This window comes from Dama dama, chromosome 22 (assembly GCF_033118175.1).
Source record: "Dama dama isolate Ldn47 chromosome 22, ASM3311817v1, whole genome shotgun sequence".
Taxonomy (NCBI): domain Eukaryota; kingdom Metazoa; phylum Chordata; class Mammalia; order Artiodactyla; family Cervidae; genus Dama; species Dama dama.
The window spans coordinates 44,542,982-44,560,227 of NC_083702.1; the positions used below are offsets into that span (position 1 = coordinate 44,542,982).

The following is a 17,246-nucleotide window of genomic DNA, read 5'->3' on the forward strand; positions in this document are numbered from 1 at the left end:
AATGTCTGTTGACAGATTAATGAATAAAGCAAATGTGGTACACTTATACATACCATGGAATACTACTCAGCCATAAAGAATAATGAAATAATATTGTCTGTAACAATATGTATGGATCTAGAGATTACTATACTGAGTGAAGTAAGTCAGACAAAAACAAATATGTGATATGAACTTATATGTGGAATCCAGAAAATAATACAAGTGAACAAATGAATAGAAATAGACTCATAGACACAGAAAAGGAAATTTTTACCAAAGCTTTGGGGGGACAGATAAATTAGGAGATGGGATTAACAGATACACACCAGATAAACAAGGGCTTGCCTACTGTAATAGCATAGGAACAGTATTCAATATCTTGTAATGAACTATAATAAGCTATAATGGAAATGAATAAAAAAAAAATATAGATATACACATGCTCAGATGTTCTGTCATGTCTGACTCTTTGCAACCTCATGGACTGTAGCAGGCCAGGCTCCACTGTCTATGGGATTTCCCAGACAAGAATATTGAAGTGGGGTGTCATTTCCTCCTCCAGGGAATCTTCCCTACCCAGGAATGAAACCTGTGTCTCCTGCTTAGCAGACACATTCTTTACCACCTGCAAAGCCCAGATAAATACATAGATACCTGTATGATTGAATCACTTTGCTGTATACCTGAAATTAATAGAATACTGTAAATCAATTATCCTTCAATACAACAAACAAACAAAAGAAGTCACTGCCTTATTAAGATACATCAGCTAGGGCCACAGGTGAGTTGATGTGGAGGAGAGGTCCAGAGACCACCAGCAGGGGAAGACTCTTCTTGCTGGGACATCACAGCCTGGGGATGGTGATAGAGGAGCCCCTATTCCTTCTGGATCCCAACAATCCTAACTCTCTGACTTTATCCCATTTTCACCCCGTTTGTATACCGGGCCTTTTATTGCTAGTTCACCTGACTCTCCCTTTATTCTGCCTCCAGGGTCATCTTTAGTCCAAAGGAAGTGGTTTCTGATGGGAGGGGAGTTTGGGGGAAAATGGATGCATGTGTGTGTATGGCTGAGTCGCTTTGCAGTTCACCTGAAACTATCACGACATTGTTAATCGGCTATACTCTAACACAAAGTAAAATGTTCTTAGTATGAAAAAAAAGTCGCTTCTCCCCGCCTCTCATTCTCTGGTGCCCCCTCCTCCCTTAATCCAGGCTCCAGGCCCCTTCCTTCCCTCTCCTCATCCATCACCTACATCCATCCCTGCACTGCTGTGCTCAACCACAGAAATGCCAATTCCTAACACCCAGCTTCATTAATGTGGTCTCCCTCTCTTTCCCTCTAACAAGGTACCTCTGCATGTTAGCCCCTCACATGTCCCTGGACCCCTCACTGCTCTGGGGGTGGCTAAATCAGGTCCTCCTGCAGACTCTCATAGATCTGGGTGAGCTCCTCCAACTTCCTCTCCAACTCCCATGCCCGCTGCCTCAGGCTATCAGCTGCTACTGTCTTGGCACCATCGTGCAAGTGCTTTGACTCCTTCACCAGCAAGCCCACATCCACCAGAAAGAAGACCCCTGCAGTGGCCAAGCCCGCAATCCGGGCTCCTTTGGTTATTGTTAAAGCTGTGGCTTTGAAACCCCCCTCTATGTGCTGGATGGCTGGGACTGAGATCCTCGCAGGGCTCATGTAGATGTGTGCATTGGGTGCAGAGTCAGGGTTGACATTGCCTGTCTCCATGGCATGCAGGTTCATTTCAATACATTGCACAGCTTCTGTGACTTTCTCTGCTGTATCAACAATGTGGGGGTTGCCCTTGAGTACCTCTAGGAGAACCTTCCATTTCTTGACGACACTTGACATGTGACTGGCTTCGGTTTCTGCTGATGACCTCTTCACATGTTCGATGATACTGGTGGACACACCGGTCACAGCCGCTGCTGCTCCCAGCCCTATCCCAGTGGCCAAGAGCACCACACTGGCCCCTGCTGTCACGGGTGCCAGAGCCAGGCCAACAATGGTCAGAATACTAGACACAGCACCGGTGCTGTAGCCCACCACGTTGGAGATGGTACATCCCTTATGCACCTTGTCAACCTTGTCTGCGAGCTCGTGGAACTTGCCTATGAACTCCTCCAGCTGCCGTTTCACCCGAGGAAACTTAATCAGAAACCTCCTCCTGTCCAGCTGCTCTTTGGTGAGTCTTTCCTGGTCCTCCTCAACCAAGGCTCTGTTCAATTCCTTCAGATATTTGTGTAGTTCCTTGGCATCTTTCCTGTAATAATGAAGGTCAAGGGATTAGAAATGCAGTTTGCTTGTCTGTAAAATTGGCTCCACAATATCTATTCCGCATAAATACAGATATGTTACAATCAATTAGAAAAGAATTTTATAAATGTAAATTTTTCTCTTTCAATATTAAACACGTTTCATACTTTATAGATGCTCCATCATGACATAGCTAAACTTGGAATAGGTAACCGAAAGTCACCTTAGGATACTGGCAACTTAAGAGAGGTATTTGAGAGAAATCCCAGGTGGTCCAGAGGTTACAACTCTGAACTCCCACTGCTGGCCTTGACTCAATCCCTGGTTGGGGAATGAGGATCCCACAGGTCATATGGCTTAGCCAGAGAAAAGGTATGTGGTAAAGACGTCTCACAGGTGGGTCAACAGCATCACTTTGAAATAGTCTTTGGAGTGGGAACTCCACAGATCCACAAAGACACATAGCACTGGAGGAGAAAACCTTCATTCAAGGGCCTCGGTGTGTAGTGAGAAGTCTCCCTGCTCTTTGCCCTTGGCTACTGGGAAGTGATCCCTAAGCCCCTAGAATTCCAGCTGATAGGCATGTCCTTGCCTGCCTGGGCCTTTGGCCACCGGTCAGTCAGACAAGGTGACGAGTGGCCCAAGGTCTGTGGGTCTCATGGTGTCAGTTCTGCCATCTGGTAGAGCTGGACACCAGGGCACGAGTCTGACCTCCAGGAGGGACTGGAGATGACAGGTCAGGGTAATCTGGCTTTTAAGCAAGGTGAGCGTCCCTAATGGGCAGTACTCTGTGCATCTTGTCACACACCAAATCCAGGTCAGTACGTGTCCTGAGGACAATGGAAGCTTCGTCTGTGAAATCTGCCCAGAATCTGCCCTCTGACTGGTGGGCACTTTTCTCCTTCTCTGTAGTAAACTGTAGCTGGGATCATGAAGCTTTCAGTGATTCCTGTCCACTCTATAGGGAATTCTTGAACCTGAGCGTTGTTTTGGGGATCCCCTAAATTTGCCACTGAAGTCAAAGTAAGGCCAGTCCTGGGCACTGTGCCCTTACGCTTTGCAGATTGGCTGTCTCTATGACTTAGAATTTTTTAAACCCCAAAAGTCAGAGCTAGAAGGCAGCTTATAATCATTTGGTCTGCCATCTGCTGTATTCTAAGCATTGTGCCCTTGACCTTCTCAGTAGAAGGTCACAGGGGTCTACCCACTACCCTCACTGACAGGGAAGCAGGAGATGTCCTATGAGCCCTGGTTTCCCTTGGACACTCCAGCTCACCTCACTGACTCCTGACCCATCACCCAGCACCCTCAACCACTCAGGGGTCACCAGCTTTACTCACAGTTTACCTGGCAACAGCTTCACCTGCCTGCAGCCCAAGGCCGTGTGCAACTTTGTGGAACCTCTAAAGATACAATGGACTTGAGGAAATATCCTTCTGAATGCCTGAGCCTGAGGAGACCGGCACTTGCACAGCTGGTGGAGGAAGCATTTCCTCTTGGGTGGGGATGTGTGAGGCTCCTCAGAATCCCTCAAATGACACACAGTCGCAGCCACTCTTTGTGACTCTGGAGGGCTCACTGAGCCACTCGGCCTCCCCACTATCAGGGGGACTCCACGTAGATTAGAAGAGGATCCCACATTGAGTGAGAACCCAGGTCCAAGGCAGGGTGTGCAGACATGGTCACCCAGGGCCCTCTAGCCCAGCATGAGGAGATCCCATCAGAGAGGGAAGAAATGTCCCCCCGTCTACTAAGAGGACCTCCGCGAGGGTCACAGCCACTTTGGTTCTGTGTTCTTAAGGCCCACTCTCCTCCCTCTAGTCCCGGTCCTGCTGCCCAAGCCTACCTCATAGTCCTCCAACCTGGACCCTCTGCTTCACCCTGATCCCTGGGTCTGAACCTGGTCCAGGCCTCCCTGGTCCTTTGGACAAGATGATTGCTCTTGGTTTCCCACCTCTGACCCTGCAGTTCCCTCTGAGGCCATCACTATAATCCATCAGACTGAATTGCTATTCCCATTGGACACAGGACAGATCTGATATTCAAAGTCTTAAGCCCTGTAAGGCTCAGGAGTTGGGCAGGGCTAGATGCAGGATACCACCAGCTCCTCCAGCTCCTCTCTAGCCTCTCTGCCTTATGGGCAAGCAGGACCCTGCAGAGTTGGTACAGCTCCTAACATGGGGAATAGAAAGACTGTAGGCAGAAGCCAGGGATACAGATGACGGTGTCAGGATTTTCTAACTTGTCCCAAAGGACATTCTGCTTGGTTCTCATCACCAGAAAGAAGATCCTTGGGCCCTGTCTCTTCCCAATAAGTCTTTCAAGTGTTAATATTGACTGATTCCTTACTTTGTCATTATGGGAAGCACTTTACATGCATGATCTCAGTGTCCTCACAATAAAAATGAAAAGATGAAGAAACTAAAGCAGAGAGTAGTTCAGTAACTTGTCCAAGGTCACATAACCTGCCCCTTCCTTGCAGGTTTCAGCTCTTCTCAACCCAGGATCATTCACTGTCAGCAAATGACATGGAGGAAACATTCCTGATGGGATCTTGAGAAGGAACATCCTAGACCCCAACAATCGGGTCCTGCCTGGAGGAGATGTGCCTGCCAGGAGAAGCTAGCCTGGTGCCGGGGACATGGGTGACCATCCTGGTGCACCTGTGCAGGTTACCTGGACAAAGTGGCCTCAGTCTTAATTCTTTCCAGGAATTCATTCAGCAGGAGGAGCAGTTCCTTTCTGCCCAGTATGTCCCAGAGACATTCAACGACCTCCTCAAAAAAGATCTCAATATCTAGATGAAAGAAAAGTGAATAAGATTAGAAGAATTTGTGGTGGAACATAAACATTATTGAGTATAAAGTAGTTAAAATTCATCTTGCTAAGCAGCAGTCACCTGGGGTGCTCTTGGTGAGGTCACCTAGGGTTATGGATGGACTGTCCCCCCATCCCCAATTTGTGTTGAAGAGTTAACCCCCACGTGACATTTTTTAAGATAGGGCTTGTAAGGAGGCTAGGTGAAATGAGGTCCTACATGGGATTCCCAGGTAAATTGAGGTCATAGGTGTATTCCCAGGGTGTTCTAGTGGGAAAGTACCTGCCCACCAATGTGGGAGATATAAGAGATGCAGGTTTGATCCCTGAGCCAGGAAGATCCCTTGAAAGAGGGCATGACAAGCCACTCCAATATTCTTGTTTGGAGAATCCCATGGATAGAGAGGCTGCCAGGCTGCCGTCCATGTGGTTGCAAAGAGTTGGACATGACTGAACAACTGAACACACACATACAAAGAGAAGAAAGAGCAAGTGTGATCTGTTAGTTACCACTTCCAGAATAGACTGGCAGCACCCTATAAATGAATGCTTTCATGTTTGGGCAGTGAAGCAATTGAATACTCATGTAAAATGGGATAAAGAATGTAATGACTATAAATAGCCTGAGATCATTGCAGGGTAAGACTACTCCCCAGTGAATTATCAAAATCCCTGTGTGATTTCAGAGATCTGGAGGTTATGAAATTGTAGGTAAGATATTGGTGGCCAGGCTATATATATGTGTGTGGGCTGGGACTTGATATAAAATGTGTTACTTGGTAAATCCACACAAAGAGGCATTCTTCTTATTTCACAGAAGAGGAACATGAAACTCAGACAGGAGTATGGACAGCCGAAGGCCACAGAGCCGAAAGCTCTGAGGTTGAATCCAAGGTCAAGTGTCAGACATTTCTTGGACATGACTTTGAATCCTCCTTACATTGAAAACTCCTGTGATTTGTTCATTCTACTCTATAGCACACAATGTGGGTTCTTTGCAACTCAGTTTTGGTGGTGAGCATGCAGTAGTGTATATAGAAGTAGAAATATAATGATGTAGACACGAAACTTAGAAAACATTACAAACTCATGTTACCTAATTTTAAAAAAGACTTTTGGACCACACGCCATTGAGTAAAACTACTATGTGAGAGGATTCCTGCTTCTGACCACAGACTCTAGGATGGGCAGGGGAGGGGATCAAATAGGTGGAGGAGGGGTGGGGCCAGATGTGATCCCCACCACCCCTCCCCTGCAAGTAGGAAGCGGCAAAGTCCAGACTAGGATTCAGTGCAGGGTCCACTGACCCTTGCAGAGCAGCTGGGCAGGTGACTGGGCAAGAGCCAGAGGAAACAGCTTCTGTGGTGACGCCCCAGGGTCTAGGAGCAGCAGGAGGTTTGAGCCAAGGCAGAGAGCAGGAGAACCTCCAGTGATGCTGGAGGCCCTTCTCTCCCAGGCCTGCCTGGGCTCGGGGACTCCCGTCTGCTGTCCATGCTCCGCATGTGCTCTCCTGGCCTCTGTTCTGAGTCACTTGCTGGGTGGTGGGAGAGAAAGGAAGTCAGCACCTTGGTCATGGATCCTGAGCAGAGGGCCAGGAAGGAGTCTGTGGGAGGACCCCGGGATGAGGGGAATCTCCTGGTCTCTCTTGGAAGCTCAAGGATGCTCATCCATCCTCTTCATGGTTCTTGATTCCTCTGGACTTTAACTCAGACTGGAAACACCACCCTCAATTCTGGGTCACCAGTAGGAACCTTCCAGAGAAGAGGCAGCTGACTACCTGAGCAGTTTCCGAAGTTTTCTGAGCTCATGTTGGCAGCAGGGGCTCTCAGAGACCTCCCATCAGCTCCTTGTCTGTGTCAGGCTGGAAGGAGGTGTGACCTCACCCCTGGGGAAGAGAAATAGACTGTGAGCTCCACTGTGAGGGTGCGGTGGCTTCAGGGAGCAGTGAGGGCCAAGTTCTCTGGTGGGTTCTGCTCAGTCAGCCACCAGGTCCTCCAGGGACTTAGCCCAGTGTGGTTCTCTGTCTCCTGCGCGCTGCTGGATGACAGTTCAGCAAAGTCATTTACCTCCTACAGCCCCTTCCAAGCCAAGTCAGAGTCTTGCTCTCCTGTTGGGGCAAAAGGAGAAGATACTCAGACAGGAGACAGCCATCTGTGAAGTTATAGGAACAATCAAACCAGAGACTAGAAGAACAGATAGGAGGTGATACTCTGGAAATGATGTGAGGTTGGGACACCTGTGTTTTCAAATTGGGAATGACTAATATTAATGATAATATTGATCCAGTGTCTTTTACATGCTGGCTCCTGAAAGTCATGTAAACTTAGCTCAGTCCAAGTTTTCATGCTGGTGCCAGAGTCTGGACTGGAACCCGAGTCTTACTGATGCAAATCACACATTTGTGATGACTATGCTCTACTCCCTCTAATATACAAAAATATTTATTTGTGGATATATGTTAATTGGTAAATGACTCTTTTCTTTCCAAAATGATGAGCTCCCTGTGCTCAAGTCTCTCCTTGATAATGTTCCTGGTGATACAGCTCCCACAGCCCAGTTCCTCCTTGCTTCTGCAAGTGCCTTTTTTCCCACAAGGGCCTGGAGTCCCACCAGCCCTGCCCCAATTCCTGTCTCCCTGCTCTGAGTGGCTGAGAACACCTGCAGGTTTTCTTTCCTCCTTGCTTTCCCCTCCTGAATATTGGACTTGATGTAGTTTCTAATCCTTTATGTAAATAATAGTTCAAAGAATATTCACCTTGTATAAAACTTCAACTACTTCTGAGACTGTATCATTAAGCTATATCTAGAAGTAGAATTAAGATCAGATGGCATCAACACCTAACAAATTTCCATACCTAGAGCCAAATGCTATGCAAAGAACCTGTAGCAATTTATGTTCACACTTATAATATATGAGGGTGTTCATCCTTTCAGATATATGCATTCTCAGTGGTCTTTCTTTTTAAAAAAAGATCATATCTTTATCATTAAATAATTTATTTTGGTTCTGCATGTGATTAACTTGCCATGGGAGATGAGGAAGGAAAGCAAGTGTTGATGATGTGTAGCTACGATTTTTAAGAAAGCAAAAGAGCATCTGTCAACTACTCCTCCTGAGACTTGACTGAAATGATGGTAAAGGTATATATTGGTATAGTACCATCTACTGATAAAAGTGCATGGTTTCTGTAGTGTAGTGGTTACCATCGTCACCTAACACTCAAAAGGTCTCTGGTTCAAAATCGAGTGGAAACATCTTCACTTGGACTTTCCTTGTGGCTCAGTGGGTAAAGAATCCACCTGTAATTCAGGAGATGTGGGTTCGATCCCTGGGTTGGGAAGATTCCCTGGAGAAGGGAACAGCTACCCACTCCAGTATTCTGGACTGGAGAACTCCATGTACTATGTAATTCAAGGGATCACAAAGAGTCAGACATGACTGAGCAACTTTCACTTTCACTGATAAGAGCAACTTGTGTTTGTAATTGTTGCTCTGCATTGGTATCGGCTCTGAAACTTTACCAATGGTACGTCATATATTTTTCCATTAGCTTTTGAGATGTGTACCATTGTATCCTCATTTACAAATAAGGAAGCTGACACATAGATGTTACCTGACTTACCTAAGTTCAGAAGTCTTGCCCTTGGTACCCTGGTTCCACCCCACTCACTGGGTCAAGAACCCATAGCCTGCCTCTCCTCCCTCTGCTGTTAATAAAAACAAGCATGGGAGCAATAGGAGACCAGAGTCTTTAACAAATATTTGAAGACTCACTGGATGGAGAAGTGATAGCTGAATAAAGAGGAGTGCAGTAGAGGGAGAGAAACAGGGAGCCTGTTCACAGGAGAGAAGAATGGTCTGCTGGGCAGAGCCCCAGAGAGGGAGCAAGATGAGAGGAAGGCCGAGGGGAGAGCAGGGGACAAGCTCATCAACCCTATATCCCATCCCATATTCACAGCAGCCTTCACTCTTCACCAGACTTTTAGAAGGTTACTTGAAAATGAGATGCAGGAAAAAATAATAGATTATGTCTCTGTTTAATTATGGAGGAAGGTAAAGGATACCCATGAGAGAGATAGACGTGGAATCCAGGAATCAGGAACATCAACCCAGTGGGAAAGGAATCCAAGGATCCCAGCTGGGTGCACAGCAGACCTAGAGAGAAACCAGTCCAGAATGGGGTAAGAAGTCCAGAGTCTGTGGGGATAGGGGGCTCGGTATCACATGAGGCACAGTTGGAGAGAAATGGAGCAAATGTTGAAGAGAAACAGTGCAAGGGGTGAAGATGAAGACAGTGAGAAAGATCAGGAAAAACTAAAGCGCAGGGGGAGACGGGGATGACAGAGGATGAGATGGTTGGATGGCATCACCGACTCAATGGACATGAGTTTGGGTAGGCTCCGGGAGTTGGTGATGGACAGGGATTCCTTCTGTGCTCCAGTTCATGGGGTCACAAAGAGTCTGACACGACTGAGCTAGTGAACTGAACGGACCTGCTGAGAAGCATCGGCAGCTACATGGTACAAGTTAGCTCATAAAAAATGTATTAAAATCTCACAAAAAATGTAAACTCTTTTGTTTTATTTTTTTTAATCTAAAGTAAATATATCTCTGTCCAAGTCCTTTGAAGACTGTTTTAAAACTGAAGTAATATGAATATATATAATATCCTTTCGCCTCAGTCTCGAGCGCTAGCTGGCAGCCAAGCGTGCGCGCTCAGGGATTAGCGGCCGCCATCGACGGTGCTTAGGTTCCTCTGGGCTCGTCTGCGCCGCTCGCTCGCCACACACTCCGCCGTCATAAGCCGCCATCATGGTAAAGCTCGCAAAGGCCGGTAAAAATCAAGGTGACTCCAAGAAAATGGCTCCTCCCCCAATGGAGGTAGAAGAAGACAGTGAAGATGAGGAAATGTCAGAAGAGGAAGACGATGAGAGCGGTTGAGAAGAGGTTGTTATCCCTCAGAAAAAAGGCAAGAAGGCTACCACGACTCCAGCAAAGAAGATGATGGTTTCCCCAACAAAAAAGGTTGCAATTGCCACACCGGCAAAGAAAGCAGTTGTCACCCTTGGCAAAAAGGCAGCAGCTATGCCAGCCAAGAAGACAGTTACACCTGCCAAAGCTGTGGTAACACCTGGCAAAAGGGGAGCCACCCCAGGCAAAGCATTGGTAGCAACCTCTGGTAAGAAGGGAGCAGCTGCCTCAGGCAAGGGAGCAAAGAACGGCAAGAATGCCAAGAAGGAAGACAGTGATGAAGAAGAGGAAGATGACAGTGCAGAGGAAGACGACGAAGATGAAGAGGAGGATGAACCAGCAGTGAGGAAGGCAGCTGCTGCTTTTGGTGGTGCTCCTGCCACAGATGACGAGGATGACGAGGATGATGAGGAGGAGGAGGAGGAGGAGGAGGACGAAGATGACTCTGAAGAAGAACCTATGGAGATTGTACCAGCCAAAGGAAAGAAAGCTCCAGTAAAAGCTGTTCCTGTGAAGGCCAAGAGCGCTGCTGAAGATGAAGATGAAGAGGATGATGATGATGAAGAGGAGGAGGAAGAGGATGACGATGATGAAGAGGAGGACGACGATGAGGAGGAAGATGAGGATGAGGAGGAGGAAGAAGAGGAGGAAGAGGAAGAAGAGCCTGTCAAAGAAGCACCTGGAAAACGAAAGAAGGAAATGGCCAAACAAAAAGCAGCTCCTGAAGCCAAGAAACAAAAAGTGGAAGGCACAGAACCAACTACATCTTTCAATCTCTTTGTTGGAAACCTGAACTTCAATAAATCTGCTCCTGAATTGAAAACGGGTATCAGTGATCTTTTTGCTAAAAATGATCTTGCTGTTGTCGACATCAGAATTGGTGTGTCTAGGAAGTTTGGCTATGTGGATTTTGAATCTGCTGAAGACCTGGAAAAAGCCTTGGAACTCACTGGTTTAAAAGTCTTTGGCAATGAAATTAAACTAGAAAAACCAAAGGGAAAAGACAGTAAGAAAGATCGAGATGCAAGAACACTTTTGGCTAAAAATCTGCCTTACAAAGTTACTCAGGATGAATTAAAAGAAGTGTTTGAAGATGCTGTGGAGATCAGATTAGTCAGCAAGGATGGAAAGAGTAAAGGGATTGCTTATATTGAATTTAAGACAGAAGCTGATGCAGAAAAAACCTTGGAAGAAAAGCAGGGAACAGAGATAGATGGGCGATCCATTTCTCTGTACCACACCGGAGAGAAAGGTCAAAGTCAAGACCATAGAGGGGGAAAGAATAGCACTTGGAGTGGTGAATCAAAAACCCTGGTTTTAAGCAACCTCTCCTATAGTGCAACGGAAGAAACTCTTCAGGAAGTTTTTGAGAAGGCAACTCATATCAAGGTGCCCCAGAACCAAAATGGCAAATCTAAAGGGTATGCATTTATAGAATTTGCTTCATTTGAAGATGCTAAAGAAGCTTTAAATTCATGTAATAAAAGGGAAATTGAGGGCAGAGCCATCAGACTGGAGTTGCAAGGACCCAGGGGATCACCTAATGCAAGAAGCCAGCCATCCAAAACTCTGTTTGTCAAAGGTCTCTCTGAGGATACCACAGAAGAGACGTTAAAGGAGTTTGATGGCTCTGTTCGAGCAAGGATAGTCACTGACCGGGAGACTGGATCCTCCAAAGGGTTTGGTTTTGTAGACTTCAATAGTGAGGAAGATGCCAAAGCTGCCAAGGAGGCCATGGAAGATGGTGAAATCGATGGAAACAAAGTCACTTTAGACTGGGCCAAACCTAAGGGTGAAGGTGGCTTTGGTGGTCGAGGAGGAGGCAGAGGTGGCTTTGGAGGCCGAGGTGGTGGCAGAGGTGGCCGAGGTGGATTTGGTGGCAGAGGCCAGGGAGGCTTTGGAGGGCGAGGAGGCTTCCGAGGAGGCAGAGGAGGAGGAGGAGACCACAAGCCACAAGGAAAGAAGACGAAGTTTGAATCGTTTCTTCTATCCCTGTCTCTCCCTCTTCCATTTGAAAGAAAGGACTCTGGGGTTTTTACTCTGTTACCTGATCAATGGCAGAGCCTTCTGAGGACATTCCAAGACAGTATACAGCCCTGTGGTCTACTTGGAAATCCGTATAGATAACATTTCAAGGGAGATAACCCTGTTGGTGTTGACTGGATATCCGTATAAACTTTTTAAAGAGATGAGTGATAGAGCTAACACTTATCTGTAAGTTTTGAATTTATATTGTTTCTTCCCATGTACAAAACCATTTTTTTCCTACGGAGTTGTTGTTTTTTTTTTTTTTTTTTTTTTGCGTTGGGGGGTGTAAAGGAAAGCTGAATGTTTTATCATGATTTTTGCTTCAGCAATTTTGGGACAAATTAAAAGTCCTAGAACTCTGAAAAAAAAAATAATATGATATAACTCACAGATGTATAATATAGTGATTCAAAAATCTTAGTTTTCTTTCATTTATAGTCATTATAATACAATCTTTATCTTTTAAAATGAAACAGAGTATTTAAATATGTGAAGTAAATGTACTTGTTAATTTAAAAATCGAAATACACTTCTAGAACTTGGGAGGCAAAGCACTGAAGGGAGGAGGAGGATTAATATCTCAGTTTATAAAGCTGGGAATCAAGAAATAGTAGGTCCAGAAGAGAATAAGAAACAAAGATGTAAATAAAGTGCTTACAAGTACAAAGCTTCTTAACGGAGGATATACAATTAGTGGAATAATGATATAAGGAGAAGAAGGAGACAGGTACAACATAAAGTAGAAAAATAACTGAAATCCTCATTTTTCCTAATAAGAAGTAAATAAATCCTATCAAATTTAAGTCAAGAAAAAGCAAAATGCAATACCTACTACTTATTAGCGATTGTGGTTGATGACTTCCCACTTTGCACCAGGCACCTTCCCAATTGCTTGGGATGAATTCACTTCCTTTTAGTTCTCACAATGATCCTATAAGAAAGGAAACTGAAGCTCAGAGAGGTTAAGGAATATACTCAAGCCACACAGCTAGTGCTAGAGCCAGAATCCAAATCCAGGTTCCTGTCTCCTGCGTACACATTCTCACACTATTCTACCTCCCAAAGTAGTAATATCATTTCAAGAGACTGATTAACTATCTAAAGAAGAAGCTTTTCCTTGGGAAGGAATGAGGAGAACCCTCTGTACAAATTGATCTGTTTTAACCATATGCACTTAGGACTGGATTGTTTTAACTGTAAGACAACAGAAGTCAATTTATAGCAGACACAACCCACAAGAATGGGGTGGTTTCTAGGGCCACCCCCTTAAAGATCATGGAGGCAGTTGAATTAAATGCCAACAAGAAATGTGTGACTCCTACTGTGAAAACTGTCAGTGTAGGAGCCATGTTTGTGTTGATGAAACTTAGTTCTCTAGAAAAGTAGGCATAAAAATAGAGCTAAACCAGAGTAACGAGAGTGAACATGCTTGGCTGAAAAGCGTGAGTGACCTGTAAACAGATATTGTCCAGCAGCATCTTGCCCACCACGTGTGCACCCATGGGCTTCCGTCCCCTCAAAGGAAGGAAGACCCCTTGCCGGGGAGGTGAATCCCAGAGAACAGCATCTCCCCCCCTGCAAAGACAGGATGGTCTTGAAGATGGTCAGAGTAGTGGTCATAAGGGGACATTCACATATAATAATAATAATAATAAAAGAATGATTGCTATGAATACATTTCATTGAGACAGGCTGAATGTGTGAAAGGTCATGAGTTCTTAATAAAATTCAAATGAGAGGACTTTAGAAATGTATGGCCAAAACGAGAGACATAAAGTTTAAAAAGAATGCTAGTGGTTATGCAGGGGACGCAAGGCGAAAGAGATATGGGATCCCTGGGCAGGGAGGATCCCCTGGAGAAAGAAATGGTTGCCCACTCCAGGACTCTTGCTGGGAAACCCATGGACAGAGGAGCTGGGAGGGCTGCATCCATGAGGCTGCGAAGAGCTGGACACACCTGAGCGGGTGCCTTTCTTTTGTCTCTATGGTGCAAAGAAGAGTGAATGTGATGGAAATATTCTGTGTTAATTGAATTTAATAATAAGAGGAGTCTTGACATCTATGGGTATATTCCTGTTTATTTACATGAATCTTTACAAAGGATTGAGAAAGAAAGAACCACTGACGTCCCGAGGCTGGCCTGGTGTCACAACAGGGCGATGCTCTTCTCCTGTTGGATGTAAAGGCTCTCACAGAACTCCAGCCTCACACAGGGTCACCCTGAGAGCAGGAGTGAGGAGACAGCAGACACCCATCACTGCGCCCTCACCCACACCTCGCCCCCTCCCTTGGCTGAAAAGCATGACTGCTCCTTCTTTACCCATTACAGCTTTATCCTCGCTCTGGTCTCCCCTCTCCACTGATGGAGTTACTGAGACCCCATGGTAGTGCTGCCCCCATTCTCTGCAGCACCCAATCTAGAGCAACCCCATTTCCTTAGAGCTCCCCCCAAATCCCCTTACCTAAGCTCCACTCCTAGAATCTTTCCTTCTACACCCTCCTCTGCGATGCTCACAGCTCCCCCTCAGGAACAGTGACCATCAGCTTGTATTTAAGGGGTAAGCCTGGGGGCGAAGGCTGGAAGCATTGTCATGTGGATGGGAGAGAATTCACAAAGCCAGGCCCTCCTCCAAGTAAATAGGAGAGGAAAGCTGGATGGCCCTCTGCCTCCGTCTCTGCCCAGAAGCTGCAGGACCCCAGGAAACAGGTCAGCCTATGGAAATCTTGAAACATGAGAACAGAGTCAAGTCAGAAAAAAGAGGAGGGCATCCAGGCCGGCTCCTGGATGATGACAAACAATTGTAAATGCGTCAAACACTTGACTCATCCTTCTGTCCTTCCCTCCCATTCTTGGCCTGGTCATGACCCTTGTCTGTGGCCTCACGTGGGTGTAGATGCTGATAGTGCTTCCTCTGCTAGATTCCTGTCCAGGGCGTCCTCCTCTGTTAGCCTCTGAATGGTCCCTTTCTAGAAAGGCTGTTGGTGGGAGAGGCGAGGAACCTGGAGAAGCCTGTCCCTGCCCAGCTGCATGGCCAGTCATGCATCCCTCCCCTCCTCATGGGCAGACAGATTCTCCCCAACAATCTCCCTCATGTGCCTGAAGTCATGCTCCCTGGGAAGGGAGAGCGGCGTTAAGAACATCCCTAGCCCAGCACCAAGACCCTCCTGACTGCCCCAGCTCCTGTCTTCCTCACACTCTCTGTCTCCACAGGGCCTGCTGCAGGAGACTGACACCTAACTTGGCACAGGTTGCCCCTCCCCATGAAACGTGTTTCCCCACTGGCCTCACTATGTGACCTGTTACTTGTCCCTGGAGGCCCAGTTCCTAGCCTCCCTCTGCCACCTTCCGCCAGTTCCTCTCCAGCTCCTCTTAAAGGTCACACATTCCTGATCATGGTTCTCTTATTGCTCAGTTCCTCCAGGTCTGAGAACCCTACCCACATCATCAGGGGCCCTGTCTGTTCTCTGCTGCTCCTCCTGTCCAGGACCTCTGGGCACCCTCCGCCCTCCTGGGCACAGCCTGGCCAAAATATGAGGGGTGGGACCCCTTCTGGGGACATGAAACAACCAGCTTTTCGATGACACAGTACAACCCCAGTTCCCCTGTGAAAGTTAGAGAGGGAGGGAGAGTAGAAGGGGGAGAAAGAGGAAGAGAAAAAGGCAGAAAAGAAACTAAAGGTTGTAATCAGTCAATCATTCAAAAGGATCCAATGTAAACCAGAGAGAAAAAACTGAAGGGGCTGAAGGAAGCATTAACAGTAACATTGATTTGAGGAAACCTTTCTAAATACACACATTCCACAAGATATAAAGGAAATTCTGACCTACTGGACTCTTGGAAATTAAAATTGCCACGGATCCCATAAATCAGGTCAGAAAAAACATCTGCACCCACAGGGAAAATGGAAATCAGCTTTTAAAACCTTAGTAAGAGAGTAGAGCAACCAATTCCCCAGGAGGTAGGTTGCCCAGGGTCACACAGCTCTCTGTGGGCAGAGAGGAGGCCAAGACCAGGCCATTGGACATGGGTATGAGGGAGGGGTGGGAACGTGGTTTTAATAACACTAAGTTTCTAGGGTTGGCTCTGACAGTAAAAAACATAGATCTAAGCTCATGCCCCTCCTGTTATACTGATGTCTGTAGAGTTTGGCTTTTTATCTTAATATTGCCACACCGGGATTGCATGTGGACCTTGTGCACTGAGCCCTTCTCACTTCTTCCAGCAGGGCCATCTTCCCCACACAGGACCTCCCATCACCCACATCCTGAGCAGAGGACCCGGGGAACACAGGAAGCCCACACCTTTTGACTCCCCACTTGGTGTCCTGTCCATCTCCAGGCCAAGGTCTCCCCCAGGGCCTGGCACTGAGCCTGGCACTGAGCCTGGCACTCAGAGGCAGGGTTTTTCACAAACCGTGATTCCTTGTAACTGAAAAACCTCCCCTTTACCCCATCTCCCCAGCCTAGCACACTGGGGGCAGCTTCAAGGTGGCCAGGCCATCGGAGGGGAGGCTCTGACTCCCCTGTCCTCCTCCACCCTTCTGCTTCCTCCAGTTTCCCAAAGTACTGAGCACACCCAACACCCACCTTCCTCCTGGGCTCACTGCTCACGTCTCAGGAGCCCACCCTGAGCTGAGCCCACCGGGATGGGTGCCGCCTTCCCTCTGCTCTGTTCAGGGGCCCTTGGCTGGGAGGAAGCCCTCAGACACACCTGCCTCCACCTCCAGGCTCTGCCCCTGCTTAACCTGCTGCCTTGGCCATGAGCTCACCTCTCTGAGCTTCCAGTTCCCTTCTGTCAACTAGTGACATCATGCTTTCTCAGACATTCATCCTGAGGACGGGGAGGTGGGCAGGGTCCTTCTCCCCTGCTTACCCAGGCGTCTTCCTCTGGCTGAGTCTCAACAAGATCCAGAATGTCTCAATTGTGCAGATACAGCCACCAGTTGTGCGTCTCTGCAATGACCACACACACCATCTGTGCCCAGATATACTCTGGGAAGCAGAACTGAAAGCAAAGCCCTCACTTCTGAGTGGTTCAAGTCAAACAAACACCCGGCCCAGCAGGCCACACCCTGAGACTATTTCCACCTCCAGCTGACCCCCTTAGAGAAAGAAGCCCAGTCCTGACATTCCACAACGTTCTTGACACAGTCCACTCCGTCTCAGGCTCCATGAAGG

The 17,246-nt window shown here is 47.0% G+C and overlaps 1 protein-coding gene and 1 pseudogene across 8 annotated transcripts; one reads left to right on the forward strand and one right to left on the reverse strand.

Annotated features, from left to right (window-relative positions):
• Positions 1 to 235: 235 nt before the first annotated feature.
• Positions 236 to 17,052, reverse strand: LOC133043924 (apolipoprotein L3-like). Of its 8 annotated transcripts, none has more exons than XM_061125358.1 (6): positions 16,942 to 17,052; positions 12,901 to 12,999; positions 7,135 to 7,175; positions 6,846 to 6,953; positions 4,928 to 5,048; positions 236 to 2,258 (listed from the first exon to the last, which is right to left on the reverse strand). In XM_061125358.1, exons 4-6 carry the CDS (start codon positions 6,874 to 6,876, stop codon positions 1,391 to 1,393), a joined length of 1,020 nt encoding a protein of 339 aa, XP_060981341.1. In that variant the 5' UTR covers positions 6,877 to 6,953; positions 7,135 to 7,175; positions 12,901 to 12,999; positions 16,942 to 17,052; the 3' UTR covers positions 236 to 1,390. The 8 variants fall into 8 exon arrangements, with proteins under 8 accessions (XP_060981341.1, XP_060981338.1, XP_060981337.1 ...); XM_061125355.1 differs by having other exon boundaries at positions 16,838 to 17,022; XM_061125354.1 differs by lacking the exon at positions 7,135 to 7,175.
• On the forward strand, positions 9,867 to 12,233 carry LOC133043923 (nucleolin-like; annotated as a pseudogene).
• Positions 17,053 to 17,246: the final 194 nt, after the last annotated feature.

Bases quoted from the DNA above. Each gene is read 5' to 3' on its own strand.
- LOC133043924 (XM_061125354.1), bottom strand. From the start codon at position 6,876: ATGAGCTCAGAAAACTTCGGAAACTGCTCAG. The intron at 5,049-6,845 runs GTAGTCAGCTGC...TCTTTCATCTAG, and splicing joins AAACTTCGGAAACTGCTCAG to ATATTGAGATCTTTTTTGAG. The intron at 2,259-4,927 runs GTAACCTGCACA...TCATTATTACAG, and splicing joins ACTGAGGCCACTTTGTCCAG to GAAAGATGCCAAGGAACTAC.